General features: G+C 49.9%; 1 protein-coding gene across 1 annotated transcript in view; it reads right to left on the bottom strand.

Moving 5' to 3' along the window:
• LOC138267865 (snaclec coagulation factor IX/factor X-binding protein subunit A-like) overlaps positions 1-12,343 on the bottom strand; it is a 65,848-nt gene extending 53,505 nt beyond the window's left edge. The window contains exons 1-3 of the mRNA XM_069217090.1: positions 12,103-12,343; positions 7,910-7,995; positions 3,782-3,894 (exon numbers count right to left, since the gene is read on the bottom strand). Coding sequence (XP_069073191.1) covers positions 3,782-3,894; positions 7,910-7,961 — 165 coding nt within the window. The 5' untranslated portion in view covers positions 7,962-7,995; positions 12,103-12,343. The remainder of the gene's footprint in view (positions 1-3,781; positions 3,895-7,909; positions 7,996-12,102) is intronic.
• Positions 12,344-21,831: the final 9,488 nt, after the last annotated feature.

Genomic DNA, 21,831 nt, shown 5'->3' with positions numbered 1-21,831 from the left:
ATAGCTGCCCACAGCGGTTTGGGCACAGAATAGTCTTGGACGTTGTTTATGATCAAAACCCCAAACAAACTACTGAAAAAAACAAAGAGTAAAGTACATTTATGGTATACTTACGGTTAGCCTTGATATAACACCGCAGTTTAAAAACCTGAGAAAATCAAGAAATTAGCATCTAAAAAAAAGAGCTTGTACTGGGCATGAAGTGGTTAACATTGGGCCTGCGGGATTCCTGCTGTACTGAAAATGTAAAAAAAAAAATGAAGGCTTTCTGTTGAACTGCTCCAGGTCCACAAACCCTATAGCACGTTGCAACCATGACTGGATGATGTAATCAGTGATGCTATCAGTTGTGTATTTTGAGGGTCATCAGTGCTGTCATCAATGATGTCATCAGTGAAGTAATATGTGAGGACATAAGCTATGAAGGGCAGGGCACAGGTTACAGTACAGCCCATGGATTGACGTGCTAGCTGAAGTGTATCAGTGCCACCAGAGAGCATTCACCAATTACTCATCGGAATGAGGAGCAGACTTATGAAAAGTGGCGCTGCACCGAGTGCACCGCTTAGCACCCCCCTAACGCCACCATGTGTGCTCCGATTTAAAATACAGCACACCATGGCCGTAGCCAGGGGTACTAGGGTCATAATTGTTTACGCCAGGCTGGCGCTTTGCAGGATTAGCGTAAAAAATGTTGGCGCTAATCCTGCAAAGCACCCAGAGGCCCACTGAAGACAGTGGGAGCCTCTCTTTAACGCCTGCTCATAGCATGTGTTAAATATGACGCAAATAAATTGCTTAGACTTCTTTGCGCCATTTTTTCAGCCCCCCAGAGCTGCAACGCCCCCCTTGCATACATTATGCCTTGTGCAGGCATAATGTGGCACAAGGGGCTACAAAGTGGCGCAATGCATGCATTGTGCTACTTTGTAAATATGGTGCAATGTTTTTGGCCTTCCAACTCCACATTAGCGTAATAAAAAATTACGCTAATGTGGGGTAGGAATGACGCTAGGCCCTTTTGAACCTGGGCCTAGGTGTACAGACAAGAGTGGTTATAAAGAGAATACTTCTGCGCCCGAGCGTGATACAAGTCCTCACATATTAGCAGTGCATGGAATGGGTGCAAGTTATAGTTTGCTCAGTACAGAGTAGCCGGTGAATTGCAGTGGGTATTTTTGGTTTTTAAACATTAGTTTTCATACTATCACAAGGTTTAACCATGATGTCACTGTAGTATTTGTTTTTTCAGCAAACATATATATATATAGTTTACTGAGCTAACCAGAACTTGGGCCGATGCCTTCCCCTGCTTATGACCTCACTCATTACATCACCTATGACATGTTAGACTGCATCATTGAAAATCTCACTAATGACTAATGACATCATACAATCACCGTGGCGTTTTACCTTTACCTTACACGTTACCTTTTTTAAATATATAGAAAGATATAAATACTTCTCCCTAATGAGTACCAGTTTTCTAAGGAGCCTTAAGTCTGTCGAATCCCACAGGCCAAATGTTAACCACTTCATGCCCAGTACAAGCTCTTTTTTTAGATGCTAATTTCTTGAATTTCTCAGGTTTTTAAACTGTGGTGTTATATCAAGGCTAACCGTAAATTTAACATAAATGTACTTTACTCTTTATTTTTAGGGTCGCGCATGCGTATAGGAGGGAGACTCTTTTGGATTTAGAAAAGGGCACCGAGCCCTGTCAACTTCACGTCAGTGCTTTTTATTGGTTCGTGGGCTTCCCTAATTAAATCTGCTTGCTTTCATTAGTCGAGGCACGCATACGTCATGCCTTTTCCGGTGGCAAGCCCTCCTCGAGCGCAGCGACCAAGTACAGAAAACATGTGAGGCTCGCTGTTTTCCATCGGGCTCGTGGACTTTTTTTTAAACTAATTTATGAGCCCGATCTCGCTTGGCAGAAGTCGAGCGCTTTACCTACTTGATTTCACTTTTTCGGGTTACGTGCATAAATGCACTTTTGCCCGATATGTGAAAAGTCGGGTTAGGAGTTTACAACGCGATCGGCTCTAACACGAGCAAACGCGAGACCCGATGCATTGTAAATGCTTGTTCTTTCAGTAGTTTGTCTATATGTGTAAAAAAATATATATATATTTGAGGTCAAACCCAGAACACAGCCAAAGCGTTGTCTAAACAATATGGCTGCCTTTTACTTTTGCACGGGCTCAGCAGCCAATAATATAGTGTTTTGTCATCGCCAGGTACCATGGTATGCCACAAAATATTGCGTCCCAATATAGTACAAAGGGTCTGATTTAGATTTTGGCTCATGGGTTACTCCATCACAAATGTGACAGATATCCCGTACGCCGTATTACGATGTCCATAGAATAAAATGGTTTAGTTATACAGTGGACAGGATATCTGTCATGTTTCTGATGGAGTAAGCCCATCCGCAAAACTCTAAATCAAGCCCTTTGTTTTTGTCCCTTATTCCCAAAAAACAAGTAAATGATTTACATGAAATAGCAAAAAGGATCCTTTCCGGACCGTAATCTATATTCCTCCCAAATTTAATGAAAACCTGTTCAGCCGCTTTCCACTACATCTGAAGTATATGGAAAATGCATTGATGGAAAAATGTGCTTTGACACCCCCCCTTTTTAGGTCCAGCATAGCAGCATGCAAGCGCTGCTTTTCTAACGTGTTGGTACCTATGTCGGCTTTCTTTTAATCACGCCCACCTTACACCCATCACGTTCACTCGTTCGTGGAATACTTTAATGACATTGGTGAAAGCTTTACGTTTGTCCCTCCTTGGGGCGGTTTTGTTCCCGCATTGGGGACCGACTATGTTACATGGATAATTGAACATTTGATGATATGTTTGACTGTGAGTGAACTTCTTTTTCCATTTGTGTTGCTCCTTCACGCTCGTAGCGGCCGTGGCACTTTGAATTGTCTTACTTATGTCAAGTGTTTTACTTTTCATTTTCAATTTATGTCCCAAGAAAAGTCCAGTTAGGAATTTCCAACGCTAATAGCTCTAACTCGTGCAAACCAGAGATCCATTGCATTGCAAATGCTTGTTTTCTTTTCACCCCTTTAACTAATTGCCACAAAAATTTGCATCAGCAGCAAATGTAGAACATGGAAGAGATCTACAAATTTGTGGGGGTATTTGTCAAATGGTGGCAAAGCTATTACCAGTTAAAAATCCAAGGATTTCCTATCTTTAGTAATCATATCACTACAGAGTAGCTATGGACACTGTGAATAGATAGATAGATAGATAGATAGATAGATAGATAGATAGATAGATAGATAGATAGATAGATAGATAGATAGATAGATAGATAGATAGATAGATAGATAGATAGATAGATAGAAAACCCTTAAGGTGAGACTCCATTTTTAGTAGGCCCCAGGGCCATCTTTCTCAATTTATGCCGCATCATTGTCATGTCTACCATTTGACGCAGATGTTGCCTGACCTTATCTTTCTAAGGACTGTGAAAGTGTCAGGTCATTCGGCTAATGACAGATATAACATTTGTGGTGACATCAGTCGGGGAAAGGTTTTTAATTACCACCCAAAACCTGGACTGACTCCCCACAACACCTCAGAGCCTCGTTCTCGCTGCTTGAGGTCGGAAGAAGCTGAATACCTGTCTCTTCGAATAATGTAGAGGGTACCACATGCCTACACACCTGCTCTAGTGCCTGGATACCCTTGTGGGTAGTTAGTGCACTATACAAATGAATAAAGCATAACATAGGAACGCGATCATAAAAGGTTTACCTCAGCGTCTTTCCAAAGGGCAGGGCCGGTGATGGGCAGGTAGCAGGAATGGGCATACTGGTACCAGTCTGACGTGCAGCAGCCGTGGAAGAATGGAGGCATCTGGCACATAGCTGGAGGGAGCAGAGGAAGCATCAGGACGGATACAGTCACCATCCCGTCACATGACATGTAGACCACACTCAACACTTTAGCCAATTACTGTCTTAAAACCATTCCCTTTGCATCGTGCTGCGGTGAATATTTGTAGTTACAAAGGTGCATGTTGTATTCATCCTGGAATGAGATTCATTCTGGAATGGGGATTCATATCCACCATCCATGACCATCCATGAGAAGGAGATCTGGGAAGGATCAGGGAGGTGCCTTCGTGATTGATCTTATAGTGATATTATCAGCATTCACCATCAACTTTGACATCACTGGTCATAGTAGTTATGGGGAAGGTGGAAACACCCTCAGAAGGTGCTTTTGTGCTGCGGTGCCACTGGCCTGGGAACAAGGGAAAGCAACAGATTGGGCGTCATTCCAGGTGGTGGCTAGACCTTTGGGGACCAGGAACGGGGCAACGGACAGCCCGCTGGAAGGGATTTGGCACAGAACTCCATGGTGGCCTGGGGTACAGGCTTCACTGCTGCCCTTGGAGGACCTTCAAAGGTGTTTGCCCCCAGGAGTTTAGTTATGCAACTTTACCCCTTTTGGATTCACCATAGATGAAGAGCTGGTGGTCAGTCCGGGCAAGAGATGGGCAGTGGGAACAGAGGTCTGCTCAATGAAGAGGGCTAGAAGGTTACTACTCACAAGATCAACCACACATCCAGGAGGAGGCGCTCCAAGATCACACTAGGTGCTGCAGAGGGGGATAAGAGTTTCACAGTGAGCACCATGGCTGTGTGGAGAGTTACCGCTCACCGCAGACAGGCTGAGGGTAGCTTCATGCAGAGGATGCCGCCTTTCTCTCTCCAAGAGCCAATGATTGAGGACACTCAAGAAGATGTTGGCCTCGGTGGGACCCGCCTGGAGAGCTCTGCCCTCCCCGCGCACCCCCACCACCTTTGTCATCAGAGCATCTTCAAAAGCAGCAGCGGAAGGAAGGACAGATGGGCAGACAGGGAGTCACCGGAGCTCAGATGCTATCAGCATTTTGTCAGCCTGCTGAGCATGAAGGTGAAGTACCTCCCTGCGAAGAAGAGGCGGAGCCAAGAAGTGCCCATGACAATGATGTTATGACTTTGTGCTTCGAGGAAATATCGTTTTCCTCTTACGCTGCAAGTACAGGGTTTGCAGGAAAATGGTGGATATTGTAAGAAAGAGCAAAGATCTGTTTGCCTCTGCAGGCCAGACGGATCCCCTTACCCAGCTCTATTTTATTTAATTTTCAGGAAGAACGTCCTGCTTATGCGGGATTTTATGAGAAGGATGGACGGCAGAGCAGGGCATGGGATAGTAACCAAGCAGAGAAGGGACTAAGGGAGATATGTAAGGGTTACAACTGGACATCACTCCATATGGGTACTTCTGAAACTATGAAACAGGAAGTGAAAATGTGAACCAAATGCGACCAGTGCACTCCTGGAAAGTTTTCGTTTTTACTGAACTCAAAAATGATTCAAAATTGACTTCATTGAAACAATGATTGGAAATTTTCCAGAGACCCTCTAAAGTTTTTCCAGAGACCATCCAAAGTTTTTTTTTATAACATAGTTATTACTAGCAAAAAAAGCGATTTAAAAGCCTTGGAAAGCTGAGGTTAGACACTGGCTGCAGGAGTTTTCAGAAAGTGCCGGGTAGTAAAGAGTTTTAAAATCGTCGAGGGTACCATTATCAAAACTGATTTCTCATCAGTGTCAGTTAGACCTGCTTGAAATGTTAATTCAGTATTAAGCTACCATCAGCAGATGCTCCAGACGTAAATTCATCATGGCTGCCTTGTGTAACTGACCTCTCCATCACTGGCCTCCAGGGAGGGGCATCAGACGGGCATGTGCGTCCTCCTGTGCTCGGAGTGTCAGGTAAAAGCCCAATAATGCTGATGATAGCATGGACCAACCCCTGCACTGACAGGAGGACACCTGGCATCACTGATGGGACCTTCATAAACCAGCCTTAAAGTGCACTGGGCAGAAGTGCTTCATTTGCAGATGCTTGCCACAGCTTTCAGTGGCTTCCATCCTGGTGCTGTTACCCCATCTCTTCTGGGAGATGCGTGCACATTGGGTCTCACTCAGTGAGGTGCTGCGTGTGCCCCTTCAGCACCCCATGAGCCCTCCAATGCTGCTGAGAGGATGGGGGGCTACTGCAGCCCCTGAACGAACTCTGGCTTCAATATACTTTAATACGGAGGGCCCAACAAAGGTTAGCCTCAGGTTAAACACATGGGTGGGAACCCCTCTGTGCACTGTCACACTCAAGCGACCCAAATAATTGTGACACCTGGAATTAGAAGGCGCTGATAGCAGCAAAGTATTTATCCAAGCTTTGGGTAAATTCAGTGCGAACAAAAGGTATCTGTGTGATGTCTTCCACCGACGACACTGTGGAATGTACCTGCATGCCCCTCCGTGCCCCCTGCACCCCTAGGGGCACCCTATGAAGCAAGCACCACAGCAGCTCCGCGCACAGCTTCCATAACATGGCAGGCAGTGGGGCCCTTTACCACTTGGCACAACCCGTCCTTGTGTACAGCTGTAGTCTATTCATCATGCCACACACACCAGCGGAGGCATCTGTGACTCATGGACATGCTACATGTCAAGGGAAACAGATTTAACCCCTGAAATCTACACAAGCAAAGGGAGGCAGCCTTACACAACAGCCATACTACATACGATGAGAGACACACTTATCCAAAGGTCATGCCACACGCCCTGGGACACAGCCTTACCCAAGGGCCTTCCACACGCCATGGGAGACAGCCTTACCAAGGGCCTTCCACACGCCATGGGAGACAGCCTTACCCAAGGGCCTTCCACATGCCATGGGAGACAGCCTTACCCAAGGGCCTTCCACACGCCATGGGAGACGGCTTTACCCAAGGGCCTTCCACACAGCGAGGGAGACAGCCTTACCCAAGGGCCTTCCACACGCCATAGGAGACAGCCTTACCCAAGGGCCTTCCACACGCCATGGGAGACAGCCTTACCCAAGGGCCTTCCACACGCCATGGGAGACAGCCTTACCCAAGGGCCTTCCACACGCCATGGGAGACGGCTTTACCCAAGGGCCTTCCACACGCCATTGGAGACAGCCTTACCCAAGGGCCTTCCACACGCCATGGGAGACGGCTTTACCCAAGGGCCTTCCACACGCCATAGGAGACAGCCTTACCCAAGGGCCTTCCACATGCAATGGGAGACAGCTTTACCCAAGGGCCCTCCACATGCCATGGGAGACAACCTTACCCAAAGGTCTTGCTACATGCCATGGGAGACAGCCTTACCCAAAGGTCATGCCACATGACATAGGAAACAGCCTTACACAAAGGTCATGCCACACGCCATGGGAAACAGCCTTACCCAAGGGCCTTCCACATGCCATAGAAGGCAGCCTTGACTCCTCTGACATGACAAGTGCCACAGCATGCAACCTTTAACCTCTTGGTTTTCGACACACCACGGGAGACATCCACAATTCTGCCAAAGGCCGTGGGGGCAGCCATGACCTGCGGTGGTTCTCCCAAGGAGACATGCATATATCCTTAACTCTGAGCTTTTCACACATCATAGAGACCAGAGACGCCTTGAACCCTCCATCTCTCACTACGCATACATACTGATGATTACGAAGCAGTATTTAGAAGCTCCTTCTGGCCAATCACATCTCACTCACGCTGTGAGCCTGGTCATTGTCACCATCATCCCACACGCACACCTTGTGTTTACATCCGTGGATTACCCGCATGAGAGCTGCAGCGCCACTCCTCATAGTGCCGGCCCCACCAGTCACTTCCAGTGACGTACTCAAGGTCACAGGTCACTTTTTGTTGTCATCAGTGGCCTGAGGGCTGCAGCACATGGGGCAATGCCTCGGAAACCCTGAGCTGCACCGTCTGGCCTCAAACTCCACAAATACAGACATATGCAGGGCAAACAGCTAGATAAAGACGCACAGGTGTGTCGCCTCCCTTACCTGGGGTGAGGGCCAGGGTGCCAATGATGAAAACAGTAATTCGACTCATCATCTTGTATTGGTGAGTGTTGAGGGGCCTCTCCAGTCTAGAAAACAAAAAGGGCTCTTTTCAGTAGTTTCACAATAACTAATCCTACCAACAAAAATGTGGCTCCTTTTCCTATTTAGGTGCTCAAAACCCATCAGCGCACAGGCTATGAAAGTAAGAATTATGGAGCTTATTAACAAGCCCTCGTGCGGCACTAGAACATCAGTTTTGTGACACTCGTGTGGTGCAAACTGCAGGCTCATATCTACAAGGCCATGTAAAGCCACCCTGCCAGAAGTGTTTCTGCATAAGGGCACGGGGGCGTTGAGCACCTGCCTGCCAGTAATGATATTCCATACATTATGCCGACAGGAGGTGTAATGCTGGAGGTGGGGTTCACAGGCTGTGACTAGCTGGGGGTGCTTATCTGAAGTGCGCATGACTGGTTTGCCAGTATTTTGCTTGTGGCTAGCCTGACATGCGTAGTTCAAGCTTTCCCAGTCATTGGCGTTTGTTAGATGTGGAACGAGACACACAGCCCCATTGGTCTCCGATGGAGCGCTGTGCTCGTCCTTCCCAGCCAATCCGCGCAGTGCTCTTAAGCTGTTAATTATTACGAACAGCATGAGAGCACTGCTTCCATTGGCTGAGGTGTGCGTGTAGTTTCCCCCATGCTCATCAGGACAGCAGCAGACAGGCAACCCGGGGTGGAACGAAGGTAAGGTTATTGTTTTATAAATGTAACTAGTGCTCCTGCTATTCACTCCCACACTATGAGTGATCAAGTTTGTGCTATGTAAATATCGGGGGAAAACAACATTACATAGTACGAACTCGATCTCTTACAGTATGGGAGCGCTTAAAATGAGCACTAGTTACATTTACAGGTGTAAATGTAACTAGTGCTCATGTTAGGTGCTCCCAAACTGTGAGAGACGCTGCGTAAAAAACTGGGGAAAAAAAATACACATGTAGCAGCCGCATGACTCTAATGGCCTTGTGACATTAAAAATGTGACATTTCTGATGACACAAGGCCATTTGAAGATTCATGCTGCTGCTACACTTGTCTATTGTTTTCCCCCGGTTTTTACATAGGGCGATCTCCCACGGTATGGGAGTGCTTAACATGGGCACTAATTACATTTACAGATCTAACTAGCGCCCGTATTAAGCACTCCCATATTGTGAGAGCTCGAGATTGCGTTATGTTAAGTACCGGGGGTAAAAAAGTATCCTGTGGATGCCCCACCACTTTCAAGGGACACTAGCCTCCACTGCACCCTACGTGGCGCTTCATGGCCCTGTAGATATAGAATGAGGCAACGCAGAGTCAGTGCAAGTCACTGTGCTGCCTCACACTGCAATAGGGGGGGCGTGCCATAGGCCTTACAGTGGGTGTTCCCACGTAACACCCATGGGTTTTGACACATTGCCAGATTTACAAGATTCTGTAAACCTGGGAATGTATCAAAACTCTATGGGCCAGATGTAGCAAGGCATTAGCGCCTCGCAAACGGCGAAAAACGCCGTTTGCGAGGCGCTAATGCCTGCACGCGATGCAGAAACACATTTTGCGAGTCCGAACCGACTCGCAAAATGTGTTTCCGACTCGCAAATAGGAAGGGGTGTTCCCTTCCTATTTGCGACTCGCACTGCGATGTAAGTTGATTTGCGACCGCACTTGAAGTGGATGGTAACTCATTCGCAAACGGGAAGGGGTGCCCATGGGACCCCTTCCCCTTTGTGAATGATCACAAAATTATTTTTTCAGAGCAGGCAGTGGTCCTAAGGACCTCTGCCTGCTCTGATGAAAAACAAAACAAAAGGTTTCGGTGATCTTTTCTATTTGCAGCTCGATTTCCTTTAAGGAAAACGGGCTGCAAAGAGACAAAAAAAAAACTGCTTTATTGAAAAGCAGTCACGGACATGGAGGTCTGCTGTCTCCAGCAGGCCACAATCCCCGTGAGTGCCTAGACTCGCTATGGGGTCGCAAACTGCGACCCACCTCATGAATATTAATGAGGTGGGTCTTTGCGACCCCATTGCGAGTCGCAGAAGGTGTCCGAGACACCGTTCTGCATAGCAAATTGCGAGATGCAAATTGCGAGTCGGAAGGACTCGCAATTTGCAACTCGCAATGTGCTTTCTTCCTACATCTGGCCCTGAGCCTCTTCAGGGGAGGTGTAAGTGAGACGCAAAGAGAAGAATACGTTTATTTCTCTTGTTTTCCCATTTTCTATGCGTGATGCATTCTGCATTCTGTAGCACACACAGGGAGAGGAAAACACCTCTTGTGGTTGTTTTCTGTAGGAATGTGTCCCTTCCTGCACAAAAACAATCCTGTAGACAGCACAGGCTGCCTTGCACCATGGTGCAAAGCTGCCTGCGTTGGGCATGGTAGCGCATTGTACGCCGACGCAGAAGGAAAGGACAGGAATGCGACATTTTGCAATAATATGGCAGACTCCTGCACTTTTCTTTTGACGCAGCACAGCAAGAATCCCTGCACATTGCCCTGCGCCAAAACCTTGTAAATGAGGACCATATCTCTTTCATTTAATGTTTCACATCTATTTACTTTCATGTCTTTGCTGTGGTATTAAGCAACCTGTGTCGAGACAAACAGCCTCACGCACATACACATGCGCAGGATACACCTAGCACGTAAAGTGCCTAATGAAAACTGTGGACAGCTGGTCCAGGACCGACCTCCCACTGTCACACCCAGGCAGGGTTGGGCACATAGAGGAGGGCGAGCCACCTAATTAACAGGGAGAGCCGAGCCAAAGCCGAGCTAAGGGCCTGGCTTGTATCTTATAGCCGTGCACCAGCCGAGGCATGAAAATATTTGCGTTGGAAGTCACACAACGAACATCGCATAAAATATGATGCAGTCTGTTTAAAATCCAAAAATGTTTATTTCTTGGAAGCGTTGACATTAAGAGGCCACGTGATAGCGCTATACTGAGAAATACTTATGAAAAGTGCTAGGGGCATCTGTAAGCGCCCCTAGTGCCACCATTGCGTCATTTTTTTTTACCCTAAGGCGGCACTAAAGTGCTTTTCTGCTGCGCTATATTTATAATTACGCCACTTTGTAACCCCTTACGCCACATTATGCCTGCGCTATAATGAATGCAAGGGAGCATTCCGGCGCTAGGGGGGCCCCAAAAATGTTGCCGTGAAATTGAAAAGATTTCACTGCGTCAATTTTGGCGTAAAGTTTTAAGGCTGCTCAGAGCAGGCATCAAAAAGACGCTCCCAGAGTACCCTACGGCCTCCTTGCACTTTCCTGCACTAGCGGCAACACTTTTTACGCTAGTGTAGCAAAGGGTCAGAGTAGCATCAAAAATGTTGAGCAGTTGTGCTAAGGACCGCCAGGGTGCGCCGTTTAATAAATAGGGCACAAAGATGGTGTTGTTTGGTGCCGTGGGGATGGGGGGGGGGGCGCAAGAAGAGTGGCGCATCACAGCTGACGCAGCGCTTTAAAAAAAATGGGGGCCTTAGTTTGGTAGTGCTGGTGTTCTGAACCCACAAACTTGAAAATGCTTGTCTGCACGAGAATAAAGAAAACAGTTTTGGTGAAACACAATATATACCAAAGATTACCCGATTTAAGACAGGCAGGTGCGATTTATGCAGGTTTTCTGGATTTGCATTGTAAAATTTAGCCAAGGCATAGGTATTAATTTGTCTTTCCTTACGTTAAGGGTTTATTTTCACATATTTGTGCATTTTGCGGCTGTTGTTAAAAACACAGCGCAAACTCGAGCCAAAGGCTTTGAAGCGCTTTGCGTGAGCACCAGTTGTATCCACACCAGGTGACATACATTGTTTGGAGGCAGGGAGGGTTGGTGATGTGCCCAGGGTCACAGGGTGAGGAGTTGAGCCAAGACTCGAGCCTGTGTTCCCAGTTCCAGGGTCGGCAGCTCCGACCGTAAGACACATCCTGGGTAGCGGGAGAGGGAGGCAGAAGCCGCGAGAAAGCTCGGCTCGTTGTGGGCTCGAGGTTCCAAAAGGACCTGGAGCCGAGCCTGGCTTCAGGCCCGAGCTTTTAGTGGCTTGCCTAGCTCTACACGTACACTCACACTCGGGGTCCACGCGCGCACTCAGGTGTACACACACACACGCACACACAAAGACACAGACGCGCACTCCAGTACCTGGCACGGGGTCAGCTGCCGGCCTCCACGCGCCTCTTGCACGCCCGTCACTGGTGCACACGAGGGTTTGCGGATATATATATACACTGCGCTGTCCATCGGTTGTTGACACGGGGCCTTCTTTGGACATTGTGTAGAAATGGGCGTCCTGTTAGGAGAGTCGTCTCTTCTATTCAACAACTTGCCTGCCAGGCTCTGACGGGAGTAAACACAGCTTGCGCTCCCTTTGTTAGCGCCACGAGGCCCGCGCCTGCCGCGCAGGAGTGTTTGCTGCAGAGAAATAACACACCTGCCTCCTTTGCACTTATGACAAAGAGTGCAGACTCACGTTGCAGCTCCTTGAAGCCCTGGGGGATCGCATTACCGCCGTGCTCCTGCTGACGAGGCGCTTTGTGCGGCGCTACAGAGCCGCTGCGCACAGCAGCGCGGGGCCACAGGGCGCCCTCGGGTGCGTGGTATTCTCAGCCGAGAGAAACACACACAATCATCTACTCTCACTGCTGAGCCATAGCTGTCAAGCCTGAGCCCAGGTGGATATTTATGCGTTGTAGTGGACGGAAGGGTGTCCACCTGGCAACGAGGCAATTTCTGGACCGTTACAGTAACAATTCAGGATAAATATTCAGCACAAAGGGACAAAATTCAGGACAAAAGGCCATTTTTATAGACAGCTGACAGAAGTACAGGCTAAAATAGGTTGGTGTTCTTTAGTTTATGTTGCACATTCGAGTATTGAGCGAACACTCACACCTGGTAGACGTAATGAAAGACGAAGAAACTACCAAACTTAAATACACAGAACAGACATTAGCCCTGTGCACGGAGTCATCTCAAGCACCTTGGGCTTCTGTGCACTTCTTCCAAGAATCCTTCGTGCACAGTGTAGCCTAGGTCCCCAGCACTCCATCCTGCGACGCACAACTCACTGAGTTGTTCTCCGGCGGCGTGGGAACTTCTTTTGTTGTGGTGCTCCAACCACAATTTGCACCTTCTTTGTACCCGTGTCCTGGGACTCCCGTTGGTGCTGCCTGGTCATCTGTGGGCTCTCTCCAGTGTTGGGAGCCCCCTCTGCCTCCTCAGTCCAAGTTGAGGCCCCCAGGTCACTCCTGGATCCAGGCAGCGCCATTTTGATTCAAACCGCGACCTTATTTGAAACAAGGCTTGTTGGACAAATCCAGTGGTGCAAACAGCCTACATCCAAGTTTACGATGTGGGACATCTCCTGCACCACGCAGGAACCCGCAGCCATCTTCTTCGGTACTCTTCTACAGACTTCTTCTAACGGGAGAATCCTGTTTTGCACCATCTTCTCGGTTAGCAGGGTATCCTGTCCTTCCTGGAATCTTCTGCGACTTCTGCACTTGTTCTCCTCTCTTCACAGGTCTTCAGGTCCAGGAATCCACTATTTGTTGCTTGCAGCCTTGCTTGGTTCTTGCAAGAACTCTTATCACAACTTGTAGTGTGTCCTGAGGAAACTTGTAGTACTTTACTCATACTTTCCTGGGCTCTGAGGTGGGGTATTTTACTTAGCTTTGGTGTTATCATGCACTCCCAGCGCCCCTCTACATACTACACTTGCCTAGGGGGGAATTTGTGATTCGCATTCCACTTTCTCAGTATATGGTTTGTGTTGCCCCTAGGCCTATTGCATTCTATTGTATTTTCTACTGTTTGCACTATTCTATGACTATTTACTTACCTGATTTTGGTCTCTAGTGTATATATTTTGTATAATGCTTACCTCCAGAAGGAGTATTGCCTCTAAGATATTTTTGGCCTTGTGTCACTAAAATAAAGTACCTTTATGTTTGGTAACACTGAGTATTGCCTTTTAATGTATATAGGTACTGTGTAACTGTAGTGGTATTGCAGGAACTTTGCATTTCTCCTAGTTCAGTCTAAGCTGCTCTGCTACAGCTACCTCTATCAGCCTAAGCTGCTGCAACACTGCCTACATTTCACTAATAAGGGATAACTGGACCTGGCACAAGGTGAAAGTACCTTAGGTACCCACCACAAACCAGGCCAGCCTCCTACAAGTGCTACTCTTCCAAGCGCTTCAATGCCTTGTCAAGGGTAGTAAGCTCTATATATGAGGATTTGGGCGTAATATATGGTATGGCTGTGCTGCCTTACCATGTAATATACTCCCAAAAACTGTCTTGGGTTCAGTCAGGGTCATTCCTAAAACCTTAAGCTGAACCCTGGGTAGCTAAGGCTGCAACCAGTAAGGCTAAACCAAAGGAACTAGTGTAAAGCATTTAACAAACAATATCAAACAATGAAATAAGAACGCCACACCACAGAAAAGAAACCCAACACTAATTAATAAAAGTATATTATAAATACTTTAGTCTATTATGAGCAAAATCCACTGGAGGGTTCCAGGGATACAGATTTTTAAAGAAAACTTAAATCTCAGTTTAGCCGCAAACAAGCTTTGGTAACAGTAAAGTTTTCAAACTTTTGAAAAGTTTGCAAAAGTTGGGTTTTACTACTCTGCCCTGGCTTTGGTGACCAAATCGGATAGGGAGAGGGTCTGGCGGAGCCAAAAAGGAGTATCTGGACAGTTATCTGGCCACAAAAGCATTTTCCAGTCCACTCCAAACTTTACAGCACAACCTCAATAGACTTCAATGAAGTGGTCCTGATGTTGAAGATGTAGGACATGGAACATGCTCAGGGATGCTCTCAATGCTGGGCGGTCATCAGGGGGGGTCTGTGATTGGGGGGTGGCTTTTCCATTATTCCTCAGTCCACGGAGAGGTTAGGATCCTGCAAAGTCCTCTTTGAGACAGTAAAAGGCCATCTGCGGCTGAGCTATCAATCTCCATACACAGCGGTCCCAGCGATATCCTTTGGTGGAGGCTAGTGTCCTTCTTGGGTGACCAATCTGGACCCCGCAACACTTCCAGGTACAGCTGATACAATTGTAATTTTTGGCCATTGAGGTCTCTTGGGGTGCCCAGCAGCAGTCAGTGGTGATTCTGGTGACCCAGGCGGACGGGCAACACCCCGTCCGCCTGGGACGACTCCTGGTGGCCCACGGCCCTCGGCACCGCACCGACCCCCGCAGACCACGCCCGCAACCTCGGCTTCATCTTGGACCCTCTTCTCACCATGACCAAGCAAGTCAACGCCGTGTCCTCCGCCTGCTTCCTCACTCTCCGCATGCTCCGCAAGATCTTCCGCTGGATCCCCGCCGACACCAGAAAAACCGTGACCCACGCCCTTGTCACGAGTCGCCTGGACTACGGCAACACCCTCTACGCCGGGACCACCGCCAAACTCCAAAACCGCCTGCAACGCATCCAAAACGCCTCGGCCCGCCTCATCCTCGACGTACCCCGCAACAGCCACATCTCCGCACACCTGAGACACCTGCATTGGCTCCCAGTCAGCAAAAGGATCACCTTCCGTCTTCTCACCCACGCACACAAAGCCCTCCACAACAAGGGACCGGAATACCTCAACAGACGCCTCAGCTTCTACGTCCCCACCCGCCCCCTCCGCTCCGCTGGCCTCGCACTTGCTGCCGTCCCTCGCACCCGCCGCTCCACGGCGGGTGGGAGATCTTTCTCCTTCCTGGCGGCCAAGACCTGGAACTCCCTCCCCACCAGCCTCAGGACCACCCAGGACCACTCCGCTTTCCGGAGACTCCTAAAGACTTGGCTGTTCGAGCAGCGATAACCCCCCCTTTCCCCCCTAGCGCCTTGAGACCCGCACTGGTGAGTAGCGCGCTTTATAAATGTTAATGATTTGATTTGATTTGATTTCCGAAGTGGCTACCGACTTGCCATGTTGGGCTACTTCAGCTTTGTTGGCCCTAGTGCTGGTTCCAGGAGTCAGCCCATTGCCAGGTTACCAAATAAGCAAAGTCGGCACCAGCCTATGGACCCCATTTCTTTTAGGGGCCCAGCAACAATGGATACGAATAATATTGATTTGATCATGAAAGAAAATTACACTCAAGCTTTCTTAAATTGTTTCCAAACAATAGAAAACAATGAATCAACTCAAGGAAAATGAAAACTTTACATTAAAGACACTATTGAGAAAATACTGTATTAATGCAATATACCCATTAACAACTTAAAGTACTTGAACCACAGACATCTGATTCACATAACAGTTTGTCTCTTGAAAGCTAATTTTTAGCTGTTAGTTTGTAAAAAAAAATGGTGCAAACTACATATGTGTAATGTTTAGTTTTGTGTAGTAAAATTGATTTATTAAAATTGTTGATTGATAAAATTTAAAATGTATTGGGAGATAACTTGCAAGCCCTCCCCCACCCCCTAAATTTCGTCTGCCTAGGAGCATCCACAGGGTTTAATCCGGCACTGGGTCAGCCGATTGACCCTTGGAGTCACTATTTTTAACTGGGGCTTGGGAACGACTTTTCCTCAAGCCAGGAGCCACCAGCACAGTCCTCTCATCGCTAGCCTAGCCTCTCTTTGCCAAGTCCAAGGGTCATCAGGGCAGTCCTTCAGAATTCAGGGTGCTAGGGCTGCCAGATTTATTCCCAGAAAGTGCCCTGGGAGGATGATGTGATCACTAGCCAATGGGGTACCAGGTCCCCTTCCTCTTGGTGACGCCCTTCTGGTTATGTGTGGATCTAGCAATCCCAGGGTGCACTATTCTGCCCACTCTCAAAATGTCGGACCCTTCCTCGGATGCTAGGAGCTTGGGAGGCCACCCTAGAGGTGTGGCTACCTGTGGAATACACACCCATGGGAAAACTGGTTTGAGTACTGGTCTCCCCTCTCTGTTCCCGCCACCAGTCTGTCTATGCTATCTAAACAAAGGGAAGCCGCTCTGGAGTGTGATCCCCATTTGCCCACCAAGGGCGTCTTTGCCTTTCAAGCACGCCTTTCGGGCTAACACCCTGAGTGGCGTCCTGTGAAGGGGAGGTAACACCTCACCCTGTAGCAGGCTGCTATTGTTTCTAAGCCTGGGAGTCCCTAACACTACTCCCCAGGAGGGCAGAAAGCTGTCTGGTGGAGTGGCCAGTGACCATGTGAGGCCACTGGACAAACTGGGTCACAGAGTGGTAAGTTCCTAAAAGTTGCATTTTATTAACAGTTAAATAAAATTTTACTTGGGCACTAAGGCCCTCATTACAACTCTGGTGGTCGGTGATAAAGCAGCAGTAATACCGCCAACAGGCCGGCGGTAATAAATTTGAAATTATGACCATGGCGGAAACCCCTCAGACAGACAGCCACTTTAACACACCGACCGCCAGGGCGAAACCAACGGGCACCATGGCCGTAACCGACAAAAGCCAGGTGGAAGACAATGTACCTCCCACAGTAATATGACACAGCTATCCGCCACCTTTTCCGGGGCGGTACCAATGACATCAAAAACCTGGCAGAAACACTGCACAGAAGGGAAACGACTCACCTCTGGAGACTCGGGGAAGAACCACGCCGCAATTGAGCACGAGCTGCATGTGTTTCACATGCTCTTCTACCTTCTGCTCCATTACGAACACCAACGCCGGCGAAGACGACCATGGTGAGTACTGCCGCCTAGCACACAGGGGAGGGGGGAGGAAAAAGAGAGTGACACACACATGCAACACCACCACCCCCATACACACAAGCAGATGTACAAACATTACATATTCGCCTTGTACCCTTCAGGAATAATGCAAGGACAACTACTATAGTGTAAAAAAGCTGTAATAAGATAAATATAGATGACATTTGTGCATTCAAGCAAAAAGTATATACATATTTACAATGCAAGGGACACTGCCCAATCCTCAATGCCCGTGGGCCACAGGGCCACATCACAAAGCCTAACCTCACTCCTGCAACAACACAGAGAGAACACTGCAGGGGCATCAGGTCAAAAATAGACAGGCACCTCAGGGGGCTGGGAAATGGGGTGGCTTCCCGGGAAGGATAGGGTGAGTGGATGGCTCCTCCACTGGTTCTGGTGTGAGTGGATGGCTTCTCCACTGGTTCTGGAGGGCGAATTGTGCCCAGTGATCTTCATCCTGGGAAGGATGGGGTGAGTGGATGGCTTCTCCACCGGTTCAGGAGGGGGTATTGTGCCCAGTGATCTTCATCCTGGGAAGGATGGGGTGAGTGGATGGCTTCTCCACCGGTTCTGGAGGGGGCATTGTGCCCAGTGATCTTCATCCTGGGAAGGATGGGGTGAGTGGATGGCTTCTCCACTGGTTCTGGAGGGGGAAACATGCCCTGTGATGCAGATCTTGGGGAGTGCAAGGTCACAGTCTCTCACCTGGGTGCCAGACCCACAGGATTTGCTGGTGCCTGGCCGCACAACAGCCCATGGACGCAGGACCACACACTGTCTGCAGGAGATGACGGCTACTCAGTGGTGGCAGTGGCAGTGCTGGCAGTGGTGGGGGGAGGCTCCAGCCCTTCCCCTGCAGCGTCAGACGGCTGCCCACTGGGGCTGCTGCTGCGGGCAGTGGTGCTGGTGGCAGTGCTGGTGGCGGTGCTAGCAGTGGTGGGCGGAGGCTCAAGCCCTTCCCCTGCAGCCTCGGACTGCTGCCCACCGGGGCTGCTGCTGGCAGTGGTGCTGGTGGCGGTGCTAGCGGTGGTGGGGGGAGGCTTCAGCCCTTCCCCTACAGCCTCGGATGACTGCCCACTGTGGCTGCTGCTGGTGGCAGTGGTGCAGGTGGCGGTGTTAGCAGTAGTTGGGGGAGGCTCCAGCCCTTACTGTGCAGCCTCGGATGTCTGCCCACTGGGGCTGCTGCAGCTGGCAGTGGTGCTGGTGGGGGTGCCCCTCCTGCCAGCAGCTGGGGATGGCTCCTTGCTACTTTTGGCAGCAGCTGGGGACTGCTCCTTGCCCTTCCTCTCAGCAGCCGGGGGTTGCTCCTTGCCCTTCCTTTTACCAGCTGGAGGTGCCTCCTTGCCCCTCCTCGCAGCACTTGTTGCAGGCACCCTATAAGTGTGGCTGCCTGGTGCCCGGGATCCTCTTCCACCTGGTGTAGCTGTGGACACTACTGTACCCTTGGACTGGGTGGCTGAGGTGCTTGGCTGGGTTTTGACCACCCTGGCCTGAAGTGAGGGAAGGGGGGGAAGGGCTAGGGAAGAGGTCAATGTTGGCGAGGAAAAGCTTCTTAGGGACATTGGGGCAGGAAGAGGGAGATGGTTTGTGAGTGGAGGAAGAGGGAGTGGTTGTAGGAGGTGTCAGTCTGCTGTGTTTGGGTGCAGGTGCATTGGCTGGATGCTGTTGTGAGGTGGATGGGTGTTGGGTGTCTGAGTGCTTGCGTTTGTGTACTTTGGGAGGAGGGGGCACAGACACAGTGGGAGAGGACACAGGGGACGTGTGCATGGAAGTCGGGGTGGTGACTGCCAGTGAGGGGCGTGTGCTGGTAGGTGTGCTGGTGATGGTGGTAGTGGATGAGGATGTAGTACATGCAGGTGTGAGAGTAGACACAACTTGGAGGGAGGTTGAGGACGAGGAGAGGGGGCTACAGTGGAGGCAGTGGATGGTGGTATGTCTGCATCTGGATGGTGTTTGTGTGAGTGCCTGTGGGATGAAGTGCAGTGTTTGCCATGTCCACTCTTGTGTGTTGTCCTGGGTGCATGCTAGTCTGCCTGTGATCTTGGGATAGGTTGGAGTTGAGGGGAATGGGATTGGGTAGAGGAAGTTGGAGGGGGAGGCTAGAAACAGGGATAATGGCTGCCATCAGAGAGGAGGCCAGAGCCTGGATTGATCTATGTTGGACCGCCATGCCCGTGTGAATGCCCTCCAGGAATGCATTTGTCTGTTGCATTTGGGCTGCCAGCCCCTGGATGGCATTCACAATGGTTGACTGTCCAACAGAGATGGATCGCAGGAGGTCAACAGCCTCCTCACTCAGGGTAGCAGGGCTCACTGGGGCAGGGCCTGAGGTGCCTGGGTCGAAGGAGATGCCCACCCTCCTAGGTGAGCGGGCACAGGAAACACGCTGAGGGGCTTCTGAGAGGGCCGTGCTGGTACAGGGTGTCGCACCTGTACCTGTAGCTGGGGTGGGCACAGAGGTGCCTGCCACCACCAGGGAGCTTCCATCGGAGGAGGAATCTGTGCCCGAACTGTCCCCTCCTGTCTCCGCTGTGGTGCTCCCCTCGCCCTCCGTCCCACTGGTGCCCTCACCGTCGGTGGATTCGGCCTCCTGGGCCCTGTGGGATGCAGCTACCTCCGTTGCCGGTGCCTCGGCTCCTCCGCTAGATGATGCTAATGCACATAAGGACAGGGTGACAAAACAAAAAGTGGGGAGGGGGGAGACAAAGGATACACTTGGTCACTGGGGGCAACAACACCACCGTTGGCGTACATGTCAAACACACACACAGGGAACAGCCCTATGCACCAGGCAATGCACTACCAGTCACAATGCTAGTCACCAGGCCATGGATAGGGGCACATGAAGCCAATTGCAGCATACCTGAGACCCACAGACCCCTGCCCAGTAGTGGATGCCTAATAGCTTGGTTGGAGGTATTTTACATCATAACTCTGCCCAACATGGGACCTACTCTGCAATGTCAGACCTGGCCTAGGGGCACCCACTGGCCCACATCCCCCACCCGGATACCACCCCACCAGGTGTAAGTTGTAAATTAGGGCACTGTACTCACCACCTTGTGGCTGCTGTGATGCCCCCAAGTGCCCATCCAGCTCCGGATAGGCCACCGCCAGTATGGAGGCCATCAGGGGGGTTAGGGTTCGACGGGCACCCCTTCCTTGTTGAGAGGCCATCCCCAGCTGGGCCTCTGCCATCTTCCATGCCCAGCGTCTCAGGTCCTCCCACCGTTTCCGACAGTGGGTGCTCCGCCTCCTGTAGACCCCCAGGGTCTGCATGTCCTTTGCAATGGCACGCCATATACCCTTTTTCTGATGGGCGCTAACCTGCAGGGAAATGGGCACAGGGAAGGTTATTAGTCCTACCATCCTGCCTGTTACACTCATGGCCCACCATGCCCCTTCTCATCCCCATTAGCACAGACATGGCCCACCATACATACTGCTCGCCGCCCAGGGCCCATCAACCACACACCCCTACATGAGACCTTCACACACAGCACTCTATGCATTCACGCCCCATGCATCGTACTCACTGTGTACTCACCTGTTGGTCTGGAGGCCCATACAGCATTCAGTACTGGAGTAGGACCCCATCTAACAGTCTCTCCAACTCTGCCAAGGTGAAGGCAAGGGGCCCTTTCCCTAGTGACACGAGCCATGGTCAGTTCCAGACACAGGTCACAGCAGCACTTGCAGTGTAGGTCCCTGCCTGTGGAAAGTTAGGTAGCAAGTGAGTATACAGATACAAAATGGTAGTGACGTCCACGGCGTTGCATACCGTCGCTGCCGATATACGTCACCATTGTCCACTGCACCCCATAGGGCACAATAATAACCAATGAGGAGTTGCACGGCGGTTTTCGACCGCCTACCGCCACGGCACACAAAGTCAGCGGAATTACCTCATTTCCACCTGTCCCTCCAAACAGGACAGGCGGATGCCATTTCGGGGGCGTGGGGTGGGGTGGCAGGCCATAGCTCCTAACTGCGTCACAGTACACATATGCACCATTTGGACCTCTCCACGAAAATACTGTTACAATCACAACATGCATTGAAGTGTAGTGGTTGGAAATAAGAGATACTGAGCCTCTGCTCACCATTTTGCCCAATAGATTGCAACCGATGCGGATGAATAGGAGATGGAGACATTCCCCGGTGTACAGACCCCTG

Source organism: Pleurodeles waltl, chromosome 12, assembly GCF_031143425.1.
Source record: "Pleurodeles waltl isolate 20211129_DDA chromosome 12, aPleWal1.hap1.20221129, whole genome shotgun sequence".
NCBI classification, from domain to species: Eukaryota; Metazoa; Chordata; class Amphibia; order Caudata; family Salamandridae; genus Pleurodeles; species Pleurodeles waltl.
Note: the sequence above shows the minus strand (reverse complement) of the source record. Positions and strands in the feature narration are given on the sequence as shown.